The sequence below is a fragment of the Choloepus didactylus genome, chromosome 18 (assembly GCF_015220235.1).
Source record: "Choloepus didactylus isolate mChoDid1 chromosome 18, mChoDid1.pri, whole genome shotgun sequence".
Classification (NCBI taxonomy): Eukaryota; Metazoa; Chordata; class Mammalia; order Pilosa; family Megalonychidae; genus Choloepus; species Choloepus didactylus.
In genome coordinates, this window is record NC_051324.1 from 56,900,299 (window position 1) to 56,921,220 (window position 20,922).

The 20,922-nt window shown below is 59.2% G+C and overlaps 1 protein-coding gene across 2 annotated transcripts; it reads right to left on the reverse strand.

Moving 5' to 3' along the window:
- Positions 1 to 740: 740 nt before the first annotated feature.
- LOC119513818 (angiotensin-converting enzyme) lies at positions 741 to 20,922 on the reverse strand. Of its 2 annotated transcripts, XM_037809269.1 has the most exons (25): positions 20,656 to 20,922; positions 19,955 to 20,122; positions 19,301 to 19,394; positions 18,460 to 18,603; positions 17,760 to 17,951; positions 17,088 to 17,185; positions 16,651 to 16,823; positions 16,114 to 16,337; positions 15,664 to 15,808; positions 15,241 to 15,339; positions 14,881 to 15,003; positions 14,288 to 14,499; positions 13,424 to 13,560; positions 12,321 to 12,479; positions 11,992 to 12,076; positions 9,457 to 9,600; positions 9,123 to 9,314; positions 8,156 to 8,253; positions 7,798 to 7,970; positions 5,614 to 5,837; positions 5,156 to 5,300; positions 4,685 to 4,783; positions 2,588 to 2,710; positions 2,129 to 2,316; positions 741 to 1,967 (listed from the first exon to the last, which is right to left on the reverse strand). In XM_037809269.1, exons 1-25 carry the CDS (start codon positions 20,920 to 20,922, stop codon positions 1,738 to 1,740), a joined length of 3,936 nt encoding a protein of 1,311 aa, XP_037665197.1. In that variant the 3' UTR covers positions 741 to 1,737. The 2 variants fall into 2 exon arrangements, with proteins under 2 accessions (XP_037665197.1, XP_037665198.1); XM_037809270.1 differs by lacking the exons at positions 16,651 to 16,823; positions 17,088 to 17,185; positions 17,760 to 17,951; ... (2 more) ...; positions 19,955 to 20,122; positions 20,656 to 20,922 and adding an exon at positions 16,429 to 16,593 and having other exon boundaries at positions 1,738 to 1,967.

The window sequence follows — 20,922 nt, forward strand, 5'->3', positions numbered from 1 at the left end:
CAATGTTACATGTCTTTGCCCTTCCTCTGAAGCTCAGAGCTTTCAGGGTTGAACACGAGCCTCTACAGGCCATAAAAAGAGGAAAGAGAGTGATGTAACAATTGAACTTTGTTTGTCTGACAAAGATCTTTCGAAACATCAGGCCCAGGGATGTGGAGGGCTGGGGATAACGAAAGATGTCTTTGGTGATGAAAAGGTTTGCGACCATTCAGAGACCATGTTTATAAATTCCATTGTCTCAAGAGTAAACTTCCACCCTCTCGCATGTCCAAAAAGCCTCAAGGCCACATCCTGCCCCATGGAACGGGCCTGCACAACTGAGACTGCGTGCAACACAGGCAGACCACACACACACACACACACACACACACACACACACACACACACACACACACACACACGGCAGCCGGGAAGGGGTGGGGGTTAAAAACGGAGGACTCCAGGACATTGGGGAGGCCCCTGGTGGGTCAAAGGTATCAGCAAGGCCAAGAGGGCCTGGGGGGCTGAGGGTCCTGACAGAGGGGGAGGCTGCAGAGGGGCATCTGGCCCCAGCAAACTGACCAGCTCTCTTTTGGCTGGGTTTAGGGTTGGTGTTTAAATGTTTGAAAAAATAGATCTAGAAATATTAACTGGAAAAAAAAAAAAGGATCCACAACTGTAAATATTATATGATCCCATTTAAAATATGTGGCAAGGAAAAAAATAAGACTGGAAAGACAGACACCAAAATGTCAACCATGGCCATTTCTCAGTGTTGAGATGAAGGGTTTTTATTTTTCAAATTTTCTAAAATAGGCACATAGATCAAAGCTACTAAAATGTCCCTCCAAATGGCATTCTCCCTGAGCCCTCTCAGCCTTCGGAGGGAGTGCATGTGTGGAGGGCAGGCGGGGGTGTCCGGGCAATGGCTGAACCTCACAGTGGGAGCCCCTCTGGCGGGGGCCTGGGGCCTGCAGATGCCCGAGTGGTGGGCTGGGACCCAGGCGCTCCTCTCACCACGCGGGCATGGGGCTGGTGCTGGCCTGGAAGGGCGGCGTTGGGAGGGGGCAGGCAGGGGCCCGAGGTGACCCCAAGGCCAGGTCGACCCCCTTGGTCAATCAGACACAACCAGGCCAGCAGGGGACAGCCAGGAGCCTTCCCCTAGGGGGGACCTGGCCATTTACAGGAACAGCCGGCACAGGAAGCCCGAGCGGGCAGGGCCCGGGGCAGGCAGTGGGCTGTGAGGCCGGCAGCCCCTCCGCGGCCGCCCCTGCCCACCCCTGCCTCCCAGAGCCCTCCTGGGCCGGCGCCAGCCCTCGGCAGGCCTGGGGGAGGACACTTGGCTGGTGGCCTGGACTACAGGAAAGAAAGTCTTGGGGGCTGGTTGGGGCGGGCACTGAGGCTCTGGGGGAGCCTCCGAGGCTCTTCTCTGGAGAAGGATGGGGGAAGACACCCAGGAAAGTGGCCCCTAGACTTCCAGGAGGCAGGAGAGCAGCCCTGTCCCTGTTCCTGGCTTCCCTGTGAGGGACACAGACTCATTTGGGGAGGGCAGGACCTTTAATTGTATTCACAGAGAGGTTGGGTGGGGGCTCTGTGTTGGGCACCCCGAGACTTGGGTGCGGGCTGGGGGCCGGGACAGGTGGCGGTCAGGAGGGCGGTGCCGGGGGACAGGCTGGACGAGGAGGGGTGGCCCAGCCCCGGCCTGCGCCCCAGGGCCCCACCTCGCTCACTCGGAGGACGTCCCGGCCGCCCGGCGTCTCAGGAGTGCCTCAGCTCCACCTCGGAGCCGAACTGGGGCCCCCGGTGGGGCTGGCGGAGGCTTTGGTGCCGGATGCTGAAGAGCCGCTGGGTCAGGCCCAAGGTGGCCACCAGGAGGGCGACGCCCAGGAAGAGCAGCACCCACTGGCCCACGCGGGCCTGATGCGCCTCCAGGTTCAGGCCCAGGAAGTTGACGCGGCTGGTGACGGGGAAGGAGCCTTCTGAGCTAGCTGGGCGGGGGAAGCAAGGAGAGCAGGGCTTGGGGCCACGTGGTCCGGCTTCCCTGTCCGAGCTCGGCGGTCAGAACGGACCCTGCCCGCACTGGGGAGGGGGCGCGGCCCTGAGCGGGCCCTGGTGGGGCTGGGGCTGACGGTGGACAGGGTGGTGGTACCAGAGTACGGTGTCCAGTTGTACTGGGGCCAGCCCAGCTTCTCCCCGTGCCGCCTGTTCTCCTCGAGGAGCCAGTCCAGCAGTGGCTTGAAGTAGTTCACCATGGCCGAGGCGGACATGTTGGGCTGCCCGGTGATCAGTTTCATGGCTTCTGGCCACGGCTTACTGAAGCCCAGCCTCATGGCTTCCCTGGGGGAGCACCAGGGAAGGGAAATCGAGTCAGAAGCCCAGGTGGGAAGGTTGAATATGCATCTCTGGGCCTAAACTTCCCTTGGAGGTCAGGAGGGCCTGAGCCGGCCCTGGGGATTGGCAGGAGGGAGGACCTGGGCCCAGAGGGGTTACTCGTTCCTGGAGTTCCCAGCCCCAGCGCCCAGATGGCAGGTGTTCCCAGAGTAGCCTCCAGTGGGCTTCTCCAGGTCAGAGGGCAGAGAACAGCTAGAGGAGGGCAGAGAAGACTCACGCCAGGCGCGTCCCAGCCTCCTTGGACTGGTAGATGTCACACTGGTGCAGGGGGCCCTTGTGGCCAGCCACCTGGCACAGCGCCTCGTGGAACTGGAACTGGATCACGAAGCTGACGAAGTACCTGGGGTGGAGGGAAGGCGTGCACGGGGTGCCCCTGAGCCCCAGCCCCTTCTCCCTGGGAGAGTCACATGGGCACAGCAGAACAAAACCACCCCCACCCCACAGCAGGCGGGACGTCAGGGCGAACCCACCCGGGCCTGCAGAGCTGCCAAAGCTCCATCTTGCAGGGGCTGTGTGGGTGCCTCCCACCTGTGAGCTGCCCCCACCTCTTGGAAGGGGCTCTGACAGGCTCCTGGGATCAACTCTGGGTGAGGACGATCTAGGCAAAGCTCCTCCAAGTTTTGACGGCCTGCTTTAGAGGCAGTGAGGTCCTGGGATGTGGGCAGGTGAAGGCTAACTGTTGCCAAAGGGGCCGCATGTTTGCGGGAGGTAGGTCTGGGCAGAGAAGCCCACCCAGGGATTCCTGAGGCAGCAGGAATCCCTCGACCAGAAATCTGCTGGTCGAGGCTGGAGAGGTTTTAAAGAATGTCCCAAGCCAGCTGGCGCAGGATCCCACTTTGAATGCTGGGTACAAGCCAGGTTCGCTGGCTTCACTGGTGTTTCCTAAAAGTGCTTTGCTGAGGTCAGAATTTGGAATGCCTCCTTTGCCCACCCCTGCCTGGAGAACGGTCAGTGCCAACCTCGGAAGCTTAATGGTTGCTCAGGCGGGGACTTCTATACAAAAGGTCAACCAGAGTGCAGACCCTGGAAACCACCAGAAGGGGGCAGAGCCCTTCCTCAAGGGTCTTCCCTGGTGCACTGTCAGATCAGGCCCATTCCGAGGTACCCCAGGGATGTGTCCTCGGTCCCCTGCTCACTGCTGTTATCTGGAGCAGCTGAGCAGGTCTTCTGTCCCTCCCTGCACGTGTGGGGACAGAATTTGCCCATCCTGCAACTATTAGGGCTTAGCTGTGTGCTGGCATCATGCCAGGTGCTGTCTGGAAAGGTGGGCCTGGCGGTGGTGATCCCGGCCCTCCCTGGGCTTCCAGGGGCCCCGGGGAAGGGCTAGAGGCTGCCACAGCCCTCCTGGGCGGCCCTCAGTCCCTCCGAGCCTGGCCTCTGGGTGCCCGGGGTTAACTGCAAGCCCGGGGGCAACTGGAGCAGCACACTGAGGTCTCCCGAGACCTGTGCCCCCGAAGGGGCTCCCACCCCCAAATCACCCTGCCTAGGCCTCAGGGAACTGCTCTTGCTTAGCCCTCAGAAGGAAAGGGGCTGAGTGTGTGTTCAGGCTATAGCTGCAGGTCTCACACTATATGCTTTTTACACTGTTTACAACTTTCTTTAAGAGTAATTGAATAATGGCTGACTATGGCCACCATTTCCAGAGCACGCTACATATTAGACATGATGCTAAGGATTTAACCCTCGCGGTAACCCTGTGAAACAGGTGAGAAACTGAAACTGAGGAATTTGCTTAAGAAAGCAAAGTTGTGGAGCGGGGATTTGAACCTAGTCCTGTCAGACACCAAACCCGGGACTATAACCTTACCCCTAGCACCGCAGCCTCCCAATTTAACTGGGTCTCTGTCCTTCATGTATAGAAGGGCTTTCAGGTGTGATGCAAATTATTATCACTGGCAGTGTATCTGTGTATATGTTGTCTCTGTGGGTGTGTGTACATGCATGTGGGTCATAGTGTGTGTGTGTAGATGCTTATGGGTCATAACTAGTGACTGACCAAAGTCTTGTTTGGGAAAACAAAAGTGCTCAGGCCATGATCGAGCCACGGGTCACAGTTGATGCCAGCCCCCCAGCCAAGGTCTTGGACCACCAGCAAATTATTGTAGGGTGAATTTCTGTTTCCAACTGTTTGGATGTAAGAGGCTCTCGCTGTATCAAAAGGATGTTTCAAGAATCAACAACCAGCAGAGGCAGCAGTGGGTGCGGGCACGGCGCTTGCAGCAGCCCAGCTGGTTCGGCATCCCCACAGGGCACCGGAGCTGCAGCTGATCAGCTGTGGGCAGCCACCCTGGCCCCAGCCACGTCTGTCTGTTACCTGAGATAAGGCACGCTTGAAGGGATGTGGAACTTGGCCCCGGGATCAAAGTCGCTTTGAGTCCTGGGCACTGGGGGGCAGAGGCCCTGATACTTCAACCTGTCAAGGGGAACGGTGTGTTGAGGGAGAGTTTGGGAGAAACAAGCCAGGGGAGCTGGCCTTTTTGACCTGAAGGGTGGTCCCTATACCCAGGACTACCCTGGGCTTTCCAGACTCTTGCGTTCTGTGCCTCTGTGCAGTCACCCCTACATGCCCCATTGCTCTCTCTCTCTCTCTCTCTCTCTCACACACACACACAATAACCCAGGTGCACATACACACACACTATGAGCCATATGCACATACACACACTATCTCACATGGACAACATATACACAGCTACACATAATTATCTTATGGAACAGAGACACAGGCACCCACACACACAATAGATACTCATACTGGCACATCCTCAAACACACAGACATGCACCTGAAGCTCCACCACTCCTGGTTGTAGTTCTCCTTGCTGATGCTTCCATCAAACACCCTCCAGCGCCACTGGTCGATGAGGTAGCTGAAGGGGATAAAGGCGATCTTGTCCAGAGCCATCTTCATGAGAAAATTGATGTCGTTCTCTGCCAAGGGAAGGGAGCCTGGGCATCAGATCTACTCCCACCCCCTGCCAGGTCTTAGCAGCTCGGCTCTTAGTGTGTGTGATGAATGGAGCAGGGAGGTGGGGCCACACCCCATGGGTCCTGTAACCTGCCTCTGGGATGGCCTGTGGATTCCATCCTCCCAAGCTCACTCTGCTGGGGACCCCCTTGCTCCCCACTGACCCCATCTCAAACCCTGCCCCTGGGCCACTAATTCTTCCTCTTTACTACCTCCCAGACTCGGCTGTCCCTTCTTGGTCCCTCATGCACCAAGGGGATCCTGCTCCTCTCTCACCATAGCCGCTGCTCTCACTACTCAGCAGGTTGATGGCATGAAGGTGCTGGGGGGTGGACACTGAGAGTGCCAGCACGTCCCCAATGGCCTCGTGAAAGCCAGGGTTGGCGCCTTCTCGGAGGGTCACAGGCAAGTTCTTGTACTGCATGAAATACTGTATGTGGCCCATTTCATGGTGGGCCACCAGCAGCTCCTCCATGTTCACAGTGGTGCACTGCTTGATCCTGGGAACAGAGTGGGGAGGGGGGTTGGAAGAGGGACAGTGAGGAGCTCTGGGGCAGAGAGGGACCAGCTGTCCTTACAGAGAAGACTCTGATCACTGCTGCATGAGTGATGGCATGATGGGAAGGAAACGAAAGGGAGATGGAGAGAGCATGAGAAAGGGAATCTGGGGCATGAGAGCCCCCAAAGAATTCATTCTGGCCATTCCTTTGCCTCCAACTTTCCTGAATAACTATAGCCCACACTGGCATGCTGCTTTCTAACTGCACAAAGTACTGGCTTTAGAGGCATCGGGACACTGTTATGTTCAGTGCAGTGTTTTCTAGAATGTGCGCCCTGTGGTTTCCCATGTGCAACGTTTCCACTCTCCCAAGACTTAGTCTTTCCTGAAGGAAACAGCAGTGTCTGAGCTATTTTGCATCTCTTGCAGCCCAACACCAGTAACGTGTTCATCTTGAATTCTTATGGCCAGAATTGAAATGACATCTGCAGAGATGACCAAGTCAGAAGGTTACACTTCCCTCTCATCGAACTTTCCTTGTGCTCTTTTGCAAGCCAATTCCAGTTGCAGAAAATACTCCCTTGGATCTAATAGAAGCCCTTCAGTTCAGGTCAACTCCAATTTTCTGTCATTCTCCTCAGGAGATCGGGGAGGAGCTGCCCAGCAACCTGGTCATAATGAAGTTGGGGTCTGTCTACCTTCTCCTCATAAGAGGAAGATCCCTAAAGAGCTCCCATCTCTCCTCTTGGTCCTGTCCACTTCCAGCCCTATAGCTGTAGTCCTCAGGCCTTTGGGTGCTGGGCTGAAGGGCCCAAGGCCAGATGATCCTCTGGACCTTCTCTAGGTAGGTTCCAGGTTCTCTGCACCCATTCTTCTTCTAGGAGACACTTCATCAGATGTGGTGACTCCTCTTTGCCACTTCTCCCAAGAAGTGGGGTTTGTTTTCCCTTCCTTTGAGTCTGGGCTGGCCTTATGACTTGTTTTAATCAATAAAATGCACCAGAAGTGAATGTGGACGAGCTTTGGACTTAGCCCTTAACAGGCCTGGCTGCTGCTGCTTATGCTTGGGGCTGCGTGCTGCTGCCATCTAAGAAGTTTGCCTGCCTGAGACTGCCATGCTGGGAGGAAGCCCAAGTGCACGGTCAGGTTGCCTGGAGAGAGTGATGCCCAGACAACCCCCAACTCTTCCAGCCATCCCAGTCCAGGAACCAGACATGTGAGTGAAGAAGTCAACTTGAACACTCCTGCCCCAGCACATGACGCATGGAGAAGAATGGAGGTACCCAACAAGGCCCCAGACAGATGGTCCCCATTGAGCCATCCCAGCCATCTCCAGCCACAGGAGCTAACCCAGCTGAGGTCTCAGTTACTGTGGAGCAGGGATAAGCCATTTCCACTGGGTGCCACCTGAGTTCCTGACCCATAAAATCAAGAGCATGATAAAAGAGCTTTGTTTTATACCACTAGGTCTTAGGGTGATTTATTGTGCAGCAACAGCTAACTGAAACCCTATCGTTGGATGAAGACAGCTTCTGAGTTTCTGTCAGTGATGAGGATGGATCTGTACAAAACCCCCATGTCCTCATGTGCTTCCCTGTGTGCACAGTCCCACGGGAAGGGGAGACAGCTGTATGCAAGGGCCGTCTGGAGTGGGGGAAGGCTGAACAGCTCTCAAAGTGACCCAAACCAGGACTAGGACCTTGAGCATCGACCAATCGTCCAAGTTGACCAAGGTGGTCAGTGCTTCATTTGGTGGGTGGGGTTCTCCCAACACAGGCCAATTGCTGACCTGGGGCCAGGCCCAATTTCTTGATCCTCAATTCCAAGTTCTGGCCCCTGTACCCTTTCCCTCTCTGCCTGTTCTGGCTGAGGCCGCTGCAGAGGAAACTTTCCTTGGCTCATCTCCTTGCCCACTGGGCTGAGGAAAAGGACCTCCTGCCCCAGCTCCAGCCTGGACACACCTGAAGTCCTTGCCGTTGTAGAAGTCCCAGGCAGAAGCATGGCAGACCACGTTCCGCCCATCAGCCGGCTTCTCCAGCATTGACTTGTTCCAGAACTCTGGGGGCACAGGCAGCAGCCCCAGGGAGATGAAGAAATTGTCAGCTTCCTCAAACATCCTCCTGGGTGTCCAGCCCTGCAAGCAGATGGAGCTCTGCTAATCCTGGGGCATGTGGGAGCAGAATGCGCGCTGCAGGGTTGGGGAGGAGGGTACTGGGAGGGGGCCCAGCTGGAAGGGACTCCTGATTGAGGGGGTTCTCTCCCACCCCTGGCAATCAGAGGGCCACCTGTGGAGGAGCTGGAGTGGAAGTTGGCACAGACCTGCTTTTTCATGGCCTCGGTGGCATCCAGTTTGGGGGCTGAGGGGAAGGGCACTACCAGTTCATAGATGTTGGACCATGTCTGCGCCCACATGTTCCCTGGAGGTGGGTGAGGGAAGAAAGGGCAGAAAGAAGGGTGGCAGATGTTACTTCTTAGGCTCCTCACCCCATGCAGGAGGAGGGAACCAGATCCCAGTCCTGCAAAGCACAGCAGCGCCTCGTGACCATCTCCTGTCTGACAACTTTGACACACGTGGGACTGATCTGCGCGTCAAGCCTGCAGGGTCGATTGCTGGTTACAGTGGAGGACCTTGCCGGTCACCAACAAAGGGGTCTCCACTGTGCCCTGAGAATCGGGGACCAATGTCACCAGCAACTGTTTATGGATCCTTGGACACCTGCCCACATGGCCACTGTGCATCCAGCACTGTGCCAAGGACATTGTGTGGAAAAATTTGTAATCTCCCTGCAAACAGCGCCATCAGGATTCCCATTGTGTAGGAGAGGAAACGGAGGCTGGGGAGTCAAGCAACTCACCCAGAGCCCGTGGCCCCCAAGTGCCGGGGCTGGGATTTAAGCCTGTGCTCGTGGTCAATCACTGCTGTGTCCCCCTGGGCCGCCTGGCATTGGTTCATGCAGGTCACCTGTTAGCGACTCTGAGTTTAGGGTAAGAGCAGAAGAGAGCTCAGTTCTCCAAGATAGGAGAAAAGGTAGCTATTCAGAACATGAGTGGAAAGGCTGAGAAATATTATTTGGAGTAGAGATTCTTGAACTGATAAACTGATAGCAGGTTGGAGTGTAAAGTGAGAGAGAGAGAGCAGGAAGGGCCTCTGTTCTGCATTCGCCAGCGCCAGGGCAGACTTCTAACCCCCGCTCTGCCTTTGCCCCCCGTCCCAACCGGGGCACCCTCGGAATGCTGCTTTCCCTCCTGGGGTCTTTGCCCTCCTCAAGGCCAGATGTTCCCTCACCCAGCAGGTGAGCGGGGATGGGGCCCTCCAGGCTGATGTACTGGGGCCCGTAGCGGCGGTACAGGGCGCGGCGCACGTAGGCATGCAGGTTCAGGTAGAGCGGCTGCACCTCCTGGAACAGCTGCTCCAGGTCCTGCTCCAGCGACGGCATCTCGTACAAGGCTCTCCACGAGTCCCCCGCGTCTGTGTAGCCTGCAGAACACCTGCCCTTCTCTGAGCCCCTCCTTCCCTCCCAGGTGCCCTTCCTTCCCCCCGGTGACGGTCCCAGAGGACCTCTCTGCAGAGGGGGCCTGGGGGGACCAGAGAAGCCGGCAGTGTCGCCAGAGGGTCTCACCGTTGAGCCTGGCCGCTTTGTTGATGAGTTCCACGTACTGGGGGAAGAAAGGGAGGGTGGCTCTCCCCGCCTTGTCCCGCCAGCGCTCCCATGCCCACGCCAGCTCTTCATAATTCCGGGACGTGCTCATCAGCTTTGTCAGTTCTGGGGGAGGGCGGGCAGAGATCCATGTATGGCTCGAGCCCCCAGCCCTTTGCTCACCTCCCACCTGCTTGTAAGAGGAACCTGGTCGTACAGTTTTGGAGCTGGGATGAAACTGGTACAACCCCAGGACATGACTGTACAGGCAACAAGTCCAGTGAAATGGGAGAGGGGATGCGAGCCCACATCTACTGCAGGGTTTTGGCAACCCCGGGAGGCCCAGCCTGTCTGTCTCTCTAGAGGAGCAGGGTGCAGGGTGGCTGGATCCCCAGCCAGGAAGCACGAGAGCTGAGCTACAAACCAAAGGCTCCACATTCTGGAGTCGAGGACATGGCTTGGAGGTCAGGGAGAGGAGATGGCTCAGAGGTCAAAAGACCCGAGTTCCTGTTGTCATCCTTCCACTGAGCACCTGTATTACCCTGGACGGCCACTGGGCCACTCTTTACCGGCCTGTAAAATGGGGATGCCAGTCACCCTCTCGGGGGATGGGGGTGGTGGTAGTGGCGGTGCAGATCCACCAGGGGTGTGAGGGTGCTGAGCAGGTTCACCCACATGGCTGGCCCAGGGTCAACCTTTGCCAATAGTTATTGGACCGAACTGAACAAAAGGATAGCTGTGAAGATTGTGAAAGGATAAAGAACCATCCAAGTATCATCGAGAAGCCAGAAGTCCTGGGTCTGTGACCTGCCGAAGCCACTTGCTAAGTGTGTGTATAACGTGGCGCTAGTGCCTACTTCCCGGGGCCAGTGGGGCTGACGCGGGACCGTGGACGTCAGTCCTGCGGCTCCAAGAGGACACGCAAGGCCACCTCTGCCCCCGGGACCCTGACCTGAAGGTCCTCGGCACCCTCCAAACCTTCCTACTTTGCCTTAAACTCTCTCGGCCCATTCTGGAACTTGCTACCTGATGGCTATTCATTTTTCAGAGAGAAAGCAAGTTCAAGTTAACTTTTGTTTGGAAAGAATTAGAAAATTTCACATCTGCCCTCTGGCGATGCAGGCCTTTGGTTTCCACGTGTGCATCTTACTTTTGCTGCCGGCGCAACCTGACGCCGGGCCCTGGGTTAAGGGGCTGACTGGTGAGGGGCTGGAGCAACACCCACCCTTAGAGGCTCCCCTCTGTGAACACGCGAGTGCACAAACACACACCTCCCCCGGGGCTGTGCGTGCGTATCCACGAACACAACCTGCGGGCCAAACCCTGTCCCAGGCAGACTGCTTCTCTCTCCTGTTTATTTTCCGTTTCCCTTCCTATTTGTCATTGTTCTAACGTGGGAGTCGAGCTGGGGGCCAGGAAGAGACCATTTCTGGGTGGAGAGTCCTCCAGAAAGAATGTTTACGCCTCTGGTTCTCCAGCCGTGGGAAGGAGGGGGCAGGGGGTGGCGGTGTGCTGGGACTTGTGCTTGGAGGGGTAGCTCTTTCCAAGGGGAGAGGGTGAGCAGGACCAGCCAGTGCAGTGGATAAGGCGGGGACAGCGGAGGGGGCCAGGAGGGACCAGGGGGGCTCAGGAGAGGCAGGGTCTCGGCTGGTGCGTCCACCACTGCCTGATCGTCCTGCCTGGGCTCCAGTTTCCTTCTCGGTCATATGGGGGTGTGGGGAGAAAGCCAGAGAAGGTGGGGAAGACAGGGGCAGGATGAGGAAGGAGGACGGGGAGGTGCCCGGGCTTCTGCCCCAGTGGGCCATCCCAGTTTGGGAGTCCAAGCCTTTGGAATCCAAGGCTGAGACTGCAAGGTTCTGAGGGGCCCAGAGAAATGTGGCCAATAGGGGAAGGGGGGAGGGAGGTACCTAGGGGGCACAGGGGGCAGATCCAGGGCAGGGCAGGGAATTAGGGCCAAGGCCCAGGTGGGTGCTGGATCTAAGTAGGGGCAGAGAAGCTGCACTGATGAAGAGGAGAGTGAATTTCCTGTGCTGGACCTAATGCCCCCCTTCATCTGCCAGCACCCCTAAAGCTATGCTAGCCCCAGCTGCCCCAGACCCCTCCAGCCCATTCCTCAGTGCCCCCCCCCGACCCTCCTAGACTCCTGGGCCCCTCATCTCCCTCACAGCCCTCCACAGCTTCCCCTCAAATCCCCAGCTCTCTTCAACGTCCCCAGACTGCCTACCCCTCCAGGCCCCCTAGTTCCCACAATATACCCAGCCCCTCCAGCCCCTCAAGTCTCCCCCAGTCCCTCAGTCTCCCCCAGCCCCTCCAGCCCCCCAAGTCTCCCCCAGAACCCCAAGACCCCAATCCCCTGGACTCCCACTCCCCCTGCCCCACATGCCCTCAACCTCGCCCCAAACTCCTGTCCCCACACCCAGCTTCCTCAGTCCCTCAGCCCCTCCCTCCAAAAACCCCTGATCCCCACCCCAGACCCTCCATCTCCCCCCTCTCTTGTTCTACCATGCGGGCTCTCACCAGGCTCATGCAGACAGGTGCCATTTTCATAGCACACGGAGGACATGATGTAAGTGGTTTCCATGTTCAGCAGGATCTGGTTGAACTGCAGGAGGAAGAGGAGGCTGTGAGCTGCTGCCCTCTGCCCCCAGACCCCATCCAGAAGAGCTGGGCACTGCCACCTTCTCGGTAATTCTGCAGGTGTCTGTCGGCTGGGCAGGTGGCACGCTGCGATGGATGAAGGCACAGGAAGCAGCACGAAGGCCAGACCTGGTTTGGCTCACTCCCCCAACTAGGACCTGGCCCTGACCTCGGACCCTCTGCTTCCCGCCGCCCCCCAGGCCACACACCTCTTCCAGGTCCTTGGTAGGCAGTGCCACCCGCTCTAGGTCCTGAAGCTTCTTTACGATCCGCTTGATGGTGGCGTTCTGGAAGTGGGTCACATCAAACTGCCTGGCCCAGGTGCCATACTTCTTGGTATGGTTTGCCATCTGCATGTTGTTCTGTAGCTGAGGGCACGAGGGACGGGTCATGAGGCCCAGGAGCTCTGGGGAGGCCTTGAGGCAGCAGGTGCCAGGTGGGGAGCTGAGGGGCTGGGGAGGTGGTGACGGGGCAGTTGGATGGAGGTGCTGCCTTTGCCTGGGAACCCCCCGCCACCTGGACTGCCTGATAACACCCCAAAGGCAGGAAGTTTCCCTTGATGAATAAATACCAAGGGATGATGAGACCCATCTCGGCAGGGCTGGGGACGGGGAAGCCCACCACGGGTCTGAAAGGCTGTTGGGAATGGAGGGGGTTTACTTTTTGCCCTGTGACCCCAGGGTCCTATCTGTAAAATGGGGATAAGATCATCAAGTTTGCAAAGATGCTGAGTAATAATGAGGGCACAGCACCCAGTGGGTCTTCAAGAAAAGTTCCTTCTCTGTGGCTGTGGCTTGTGGCTGAGCTGGTGCTAACCCTGGCATAGTCTGGGCTCAACCAAATGGGTGAGAATGAGGGTGAAGGGGAAATGTGGGGAGCATATAGGCTTTCAAGCTTTCAAAAAGACACTGTAGCATGACTTGTTTATATATAAATTATTCTATTACTAACAAGGGATTATTAATGAAGGAAAAACTATTCAGGCATTGAACATAGGCCCACTTGAATGGGAAACTGAGGGTTGTTTTAAACATTGCATTTGGGTTTTTCACAAATTGTGACAGTCCCTCTGCCACCCCCACCCCTGCTGCCCCCATCAGCTTTGACTTCTCTCAGAGGTGGCACCAGGGGGCACAGGAAGGGACCCTGATGATCTTGCCCTCTGCCCAGGTCCTCCGATGCTGTGGAGTTTGGATCCCTGAGGGGAGGAGCCCGTGGTGCTGGGAGCTCGCATATGGGCATGCTCATGCGTGTGTGCACGTGTGTGGGAGTGCAAGCATGCGCACTTGGGTGGGGCGGGGAGGCCACCTACCAGAATCTTGCTGCCCTCCATGGTGATGTTGGTGTTGTAGTTCCAATTGGCCTCTGAGTATTCGTTCCACACCACCTGGGATGTCCGGTCATATTCCGCCACAAACTTCTCGGCCACAGCCTCATCAGTCACCAGGTCTACGGGACAGAGTGGGCAGACACAGATGAGCCTCCTCTTCCCTCCCTGATTTCTATTTGCCTCGGCCCTCCACGCCTCCGGGGAACCCCTCCTGCCCCCTCTCCCAGCCTGGTCCCACTTGGGCTCTTGGAGGTCTGGTTGGTTGTTGCCTGGCGGGTTGATGTCTGGCTGATTGCCGCCTGGGTGATGATCCCCTGGTCAGCCGTTGCCTGGCTGATAATCCCCTGGCTGGTTGTCCCCTGGCTGGCTGTCCCCTGGCTGGCTGTCCCCTGGCTGACTGTCCCCTGGCCAGTTGTCCCCTGGCTGGTTGTCCCCTGACCGGACACCAGCAGGGGCTGCCCACAGCAGAGCAGCAGCAGGAGGAAGCTGAGCAGTCCCGGAGGAGCCCAAACTTGGCCCATGGCTGCAGGAGAGCAGAGCCCTGTGGCTCCCGGCCCCTGGCCAATAAGAGTGGAGGCCGCAGTGTGACCTCATAGAGAGTGTGCTGGCTGCCCACCCTGGGCTCTGGGCACGCCCTCTCTGGGATGCTGGGGAAACCACCTGCCCATCCCCACCCCAGGGCCCTCCTGCTGGGCAAGGGTGGGGTGGGGTGGGGTGGGGGTGCCTGGCCCCTGGGGAGAGGCACTAGGGCCCAGCTGGGAGTTGACAGGAGCCTGGGGCTGGGCCCAGAGCCCAGCGGGGAGGCCCCGCCTCAGTACCCCATCCCACCCTCACTCTGGGCCTTACCGATGCCTTCTGGGTAATTGTTGGGCACCGGTGGGCGCCACTGATATTCTGGCCAGCCCAGAACCTCGCCGTTCTGCTGGTTCTGCTCCTGGAGCCACTGGATGACCGGCTGGAAGTAGTCCAGCAGCGGCTGAGCGTCCAGGGAGTCTGAGCCGACCATGTCCTTCAGCACCTCCTGCCAGGGCCTCGAGGAGCCCGCCTGCAGCATCGCCCTGCCAGGCAGAGCGGGCAGCGAGGACTCAGCACTCAGGCTGCTGCCTGCTGGAGGCCCCACCTCTGGCCACTTCTGCCCTCCCTTCCACCTCCGTGGGACCACAAGGACAGTGGCATTAACACCCTGGGGCCTAGGACCTTGGGGGGGATGGCAGGGGACATTTGTCTTGCCTGTGGCAGCCAGGGGGTCCACTTAGTAAGTATTTGATGCTCAAAAGGAAGGAAGGAGGGAGGGTGGGGGAGAGGAAGGGCGGTAGGCAGGCAGCAGCCTGCACCAGGCCAGCCCCGGGTAAACCCAGAGCAGAGCTGCCCTCCAGGCACAGCCCTGGCCTGCCCTGCCCACTCCCCGTGCCCCCTCACTCCCGCTTCCCACCACACACCGGAGCTTGGCCCCCGCCTTGGTGGACTGGTAGATATCACACTGGTGCAGCGGGCCCTGGTGGTCTGCCTCATTGCACAGGGCTTTATGGAACTGGAACTGCAGGATAAAACTCACAAAGTACCTGCAGGCACAGGGTGCACGTTAGGGGAGATGGTGGGAGACCAGGAACAGGGCAGAGGCCGGAGCAGGGGCTGTGTTGGGGAATAAGGGAGAACCAAGCCTGGCTCAGCAGAGAGGAGAGAGGCTCCACCTGATTCCGGGCCCCTGGGGCTGGGGGAGAGGTCGGGATGGGGCTGGGGAGAGGCACTGAGGGTGTGAGGGTACCAGGGGAGGGGAAACTGGGTGGGGGCAAGAGTACCTGATGTATGGTGTCCCGTTTGGGACATGAAACTTAGCTCCAGCATCAAAGTGGGTTTCGTTTCGGACAAGTGGAGGACAGATCCCCTGATACTTGGTTCTAGAAGAGGATGGTTAAATTGTCTTACAACTTAGGGGTCTACCTGGCATCCAAGCACTCACAGGTTGGGCAGATTGAGCTTTTGCAGAACAGGCTGCTAGACAGGCATTCCCACCGACCATCCCTTCCCCATCCTGGTAAGTTGGAGCCAACTTCCTGGAAGAGGAAGTTTTAGGCAGAAAAGAAGAACATGGTGGTCAAAGGAGGGAGACATAAGTCGGAGAGGAGGGGACCAGGACTGACTAGGGTAGGAGGCTCCCAGTGACCCAGGAGGGTGGGGAGGGCCCCCTGGGGTTAGGCCCTGCTTGATCTCTCTTTGCTCACCGAAGATACCACCAGTCGAAGTTGTAGCGGGAAGGGGAAGTACGTCCACTAAAGACCCCCCAGCGCCACTGGTCCACCAAGTAGCCAAAGGGCAGGAAGGCAATTTTTTCCAGCGCCATTTTCAGCAGGTAATTGATGCCGCTTTCTGTTGGAGATGAGGAGAGAGGTCAGAGGGAGAGGGGAGTCCAGCCAGGCTAGGAGCCAGCAGGAGGTGAGGCCAGGCACATACAGGGAAGGGAAGTCTGGCCTTTGAGACCTTGGGGTCCAGCTTAGAAGAGGACCCTTGGGGAGTGTTGAGTTGGAGCCCAGGGTGGGCTGTGAGGCCCAAGGTGGGCCCTAAATCCTGCCTGGAGAAAGGCAGATCTGAGCGGCAAGTGGAGTCCTGCTGGGGGGATGGAGTGGGGTTCAGGTGGGGCTGAGCTGGGTCCCCCTCACCCCTGCCCCCCGTACCCACGTCATTGGTGACATGGTCCAGCAGGCCGATTTTGTACAGATGTGCTGGAGTGGAGACGGAGAGCGCCAGGACATCCCCAATGGCCTCGTGGAAGCCAGGGTTGGCACCTTGGCGGAGGGAGACAGGCTGGTCCTTGTACTGCAGGTAGTACTGCACGTGGCCCATCTCATGGTGCACCGTGGACAGCTGGTCCATGGTGACCCGCGTGCACTGCTTGATCCTGGGTGGGGAAAGGCTGACGGTGAAGGACAGGGCAGGGCAGGGCCCAAAGAGGGCCTGCCCTGGGGCTCTTTACCCTGTCCCCAACCCACCACTTCTCCGGCCTTTGTCCTCCATCCCAAGGTTCGGAGCTGACCACCTGTTGAGGCTGCAGGGGAAGGTGGTCTGACGGTTTTCATGCCCTACAGCCCTGGAATAGACCCAGCACCCTAGCAGTGTTGGGGCTGGGTGGGGCGGGCCTGGGGACCAGCTTCTTTGTGCCGTGGGCTGCTCTGCCCCCGGAGCCCCAGGACCCCCCGCTGCCGTGGCCAGACCTGAAGTCCTTCCTGTTGTAGAAGTCCCAGGCCGAGGCATGGCACACCACCTCCCGCCCGTCACTCGGTTTCTCCAGCATGGACTCTGCCCAGAACTCGGGTGGCATGGGCGACAGCCCCAGGGAGGTGAAGAACTCCTCGGCCACCCGGAACATGTGTGTTGTGTTCCAGCCCTGGGGGTGGGGAGGGCACAGGTCAGGGCCCAGAGGCCAGGGGCCCGCTCTGGCTGCCCAGGAGGAGGTCAGCACCCTGGAAGGGCATCTCTGCAGTGTAGCCTCCCTTCCCAGGGGCCTGGAGGGAGGGCCGGCAGGTCACCGGGGAGACGGATGCCAGCTGGGGCTGCTGTCGGTTCACGTGGGGCTGCTGCTCCACCCTACCCTCCTGCTCGCTCTGACTCCCCCTTGTTGCCCTGCCCTGGGCCCCGCAGCCGAGCTCACCTTCTGCACCATGGTACTGGTCACGTCGAGGTTCGGCTTGTCGGGGAAAGGCACCACCAGGTCGTAGAGGTTTTCCCAGCTCTGGGCCCACATGTTTCCTAGACGGCAGGGGGACCAAACAGCTTGGCTCCCTGTGCGTGCCGTGGAGCCACCCCTGGGTCCCCCCAGCCGGGCTCTGGGGCAGGTGGCTGGTGGCGGTGGTGGTGGGGGCAGGAACCTCCGACGTAACCCAACCCCACACTCCCTGAAGCGCTCAGTTCCCGGGCGGCTCAAGCCCAGGCGCTGCTGCTGCTGCCCTCCTGACCCGCCTGTCCCTGCCTCCCGCCTCCTTGCACATAGGCCCAAGGAGAAACCCACCTTCGTCCTCCCCCAGCCCGGAGTCAAAAGCCTTCAGTTTGATTCCTAGCTCTGCCTCGAGCTACCTCTCTGACCTCCACAAGCCACTTACGTGCCCTAAGCCTCAGGGTCCCCCACTGTAAAGCAAGAATAATACTGATGAAAATGGTCACCTGCTCGCCTGGCGCTGAGAGCCACGGGGCTCGTGAATGTGGAAGGGGACAGTGCAGTGCACCCCAAACCGGAGAGAGGATGATGACGGGAGCCTTCCCTTACCCCAGACCCCTCCCCCTGGGCTTCCCCTGGATGTGCCTGGAGGCAAGGCCAGGTCCTTACCCAGCAGGTGAGCGGGGATGGGTCCCCTGAGGTTGACGTATGTGTCCCCGTATTGGCGGTGCAGCGCGCGGCGGACGTAGGCATGGAGGTTCAGGTAGAGGGGCTCCAACTGGTGGTAGAGCCGCTCCAGATCTTCCTCAAAGGTGGGTGAGTCGTACCAGGAGCGCCAGTAGGCCCCCGTGTCCGGGAAGCCTGGCGGGGCCAGGGGATGGGCAGCTCAGGCCCTGGGCTCTGGCACCACCTCCCAGCCATGGCTTTGTCACTCTCCCAGCTCCAGGCCTGTATATCTTCACCCAGCTAGCTGGAAGGGTGGCTTTTTGGGAACTACAGTTTTTGGGAACTAGGGGTTGCTCCAAGCTTTAGCTAAATGGATCCTGGAGGGCACCAGAGGCAAAGATGAATGCTAGGGTCTGGGGAGCAGAGCCAGACGTGCCAGGCCGGAGGGGGCAGGGTGCGGGCAGGATAGCAGCAAGGTGGAAAGCAGACTGGGTTCAAGGCCTGGTTCCGCCATCTGCTCTGTGGGACCTCGGCCAAGTCCCTAACCTCTCCAGCCAGTGTTCAGGAACCCTAACAGAGCAGCAGCTCTATCTGCTGCAGGAGTTGAGGCTCGGACGAGGCAGTGATGAGGGGGGCCTCACAAGCTGGGAAGGGCTGCACCTGCGCAAGGCGCGCTGCTCCCGGATGGAACAGGTGTGCTCACCATCCTGCCTGTAGGCCTCATTGCTGAGGGCAGTGAAGTCTTGGTACAGGGGTTTCAGCGGGATGCCCGCGGCGTCGTGCCAGCCCTCCCAGGCAAAGAGCAGCATGGCGTAGCTTCGTGAGGAAGCCAGGATGTCGGTGAGCTCTGAGACAGGCCGGCAGGGTCATGAGGAGATGAGTGTGTGGAGGTCTGCAGTGCCTTCCCAGTCCTCACTGAGGCGTCACACTCGTTCTCGCCATCGCCACCATCATCCTCACCAATACCACACCCCCAGAGCCACGGGCAACCTACAAGCTGGGCGGGCTGGGGCTGGGAGTCTTACAAAGCAAATGCCCAGGCAGGGCCCCTGCCCCCAGGGAGGAGATGGTCTAAGGCAGGTGACACAGGAAGAGGACATCCAGTGGGACAAAACCCAGACTGACCCTTCGTGGCTTATTGGGTGGAGTGGTGAGCTCAAGGCTGCCCAGTGAATGAGGGGCTGGGGGGAGAGTGGGAAGGTGTGAAAGGAAACCATGAGGGGTCGAAGGCCTGTGGAGGGCTCCTGGGGAGAGTGGGAGGGCCCACGAAAGGGGAAACTGGCAGCCAGGAGGAAGGACTAGAGACAGAAGAGGTCAAGGGCCCACACTGGGGTGGGGTGGGGTGGGGGGCACCGGGGGCCAGGAGTACTGGAAGTCAGTTTGCCAGGAGAAGCAGGGCTCTGGGGGCATCCGCACAGCCCAGCCAATGCCTTCGGGCTTGCCCAGTCTCCCCACGGCCCTGCAGACAAACATGTTGTCCTTGGGGTCCAGTAGGGTGATGGGGAAGGGCTGGGAAACTCCAGCAGTGAGCGACAGAGCGGTACCTGGGTCCAGGGACCAGCAGGTGGCAGTCTTGTTGGGGAAGCAGACCTTGGCAGTGGAGTAGATCCTGCTCATGTTCGTTAGCAGGGAGTTGTACTAGGGAGTCAGAGTTGAGAAAATATTAGTGATGAGCGGCCCCTGGAGATAATCTGGCCACTCCCGTCTCTTTTTGGTAGGAGGAAAAAGAGGTCAAAAAGGGATGAGGTACAGACAAGGCCACTTCAGATTCCCAGCGTCATGGAGCAGCCTGTGGAGGTGGAAACAAGTGCCCTGGGAGTCAGGGATCAGGGTTCAAGTCCCGGCTCCGCCACCACCTTGCAGCATGGGAAATCCCTCTCATTCTCTGGCCTTGGTGCCTCCCTCAGTCCTCCTCAACCTTTCCAAGGAAGTCAATAAACCAAACTGGCCTATGAGGAAGTTTTGAAGCCCCCTGTCTCATCTTCTACTGTTAAATGTTGCTCTTTGCTGCATAATATTTGCTCTAACATAAAGTAACTCCCCACCCCCTCTCTACGGAAAATCAACGCTTCAAGAAGCCATTCTCGGCTTCCCCTGGGTTCCCCTACAGCCAGGGCCCAAACACACCCCCTGGTGGGTCTCTCCCTGCCAGGCCACTGTCTGTCCCCCCCTACCCCAATCAGGCCCACCGGACACACCTGTTGCCGCTTGGTCAGGGGTAGGTTGGCGGAGCCCAGGATGCACACGGCATCGATGATCTTGCGCAGCTGCGGGTCGGTGAAGTTTTGCAGGATGGGCTGGTACAGCTCCTTGGCCTTCTGGCCCCAGGCCACTGTGAACTCCTGGTAGAGCAGGGCTGCTTCCTCCTATGGGCACCAGGAGGGCACGGGGGAGTGTGGGGAGGGCCCAGGTCAGGTGGAGGCCATATGGGGGCGGTATTTGGTCCTCTCCTCCTGTGAAGACCCCTCCCTCTGGACCCTCAGGTCAGAGGACAGCGCAACAGCAAAGGCAGAAGTGAGGGTGGCTGGACAATGATGAGCAGAGACAGAAGCAGTGTTTCTGTGGGGCAGGGGCCAGAGAGGAGGGCCCCAGAGCAGAGCGGGGTGCCCTCACGGAAGACTACGGCTGTCCTGATGTCACCCCTGGCGCTGCCACCTGGGGGGCGGTGGGGATCCATCTCAGCGGAGCCAGCCGCATCCGTACAATTCATGCAATGGACATGGATTGTGCGCCCAGCACTGTGCTCGGCCATCTACCGCCGGTCCGATGGGGCGGGAGTGGGAGTGGGGGGGAGGCTCGCGGACCCAGTCCGGCGGGTGGTCCCACGGCGCGGGGGCCGGGGGCTGACCCCGCGCGCCCCGCCTCGGCCCCACCCCGCGCCCCGGGCCCGGGCGCGCACCTGGAGCCGCGCATTCTCCTCGGTGATGTTGGTGTCGTGCGCCCAGCTGGCGGCGGTGCTCAGGAACAGCACCTGCTCGGAGCTGGAGTTGTAGCTCTGCGCGAAGAGCTGCGCTCCGGCCTCGTCGGCGGTAAAGTTTCCCGGCTGCAGCCCGGGGTCGAGCGCCCCGGTGGCGGGGGGCGGCGGCCGCAGCAGCAGCAGCAGCAGCGGCAGCAGCAGGAGCCGCGGCAGCGGCGCCGGCCTCGGGCGGCCCGACGCGGCCCCCAT

What these genes read in the sequence shown, in the direction of transcription:
- LOC119513818 (XM_037809269.1), bottom strand. Translation starts at nt 20,922, where the DNA reads ATGGGGGCCGCGTCGGGCCGCCCGAGGCCGGCGCCGCTGCCGCGGCTC. An exon ending in TACAACAGGAAGGACTTCAG is followed by an intron (nt 16,338 to 16,650) that starts GTCTGGCCACGG and finishes TTCCCCACCCAG; the next exon opens with GATCAAGCAGTGCACGCGGG. An exon ending in CACCTGTCTGCATGAGCCTG is followed by an intron (nt 9,601 to 11,991) that starts GTGAGAGCCCGC and finishes GCCCTCCCCCAG; the next exon opens with AACTGACAAAGCTGATGAGC.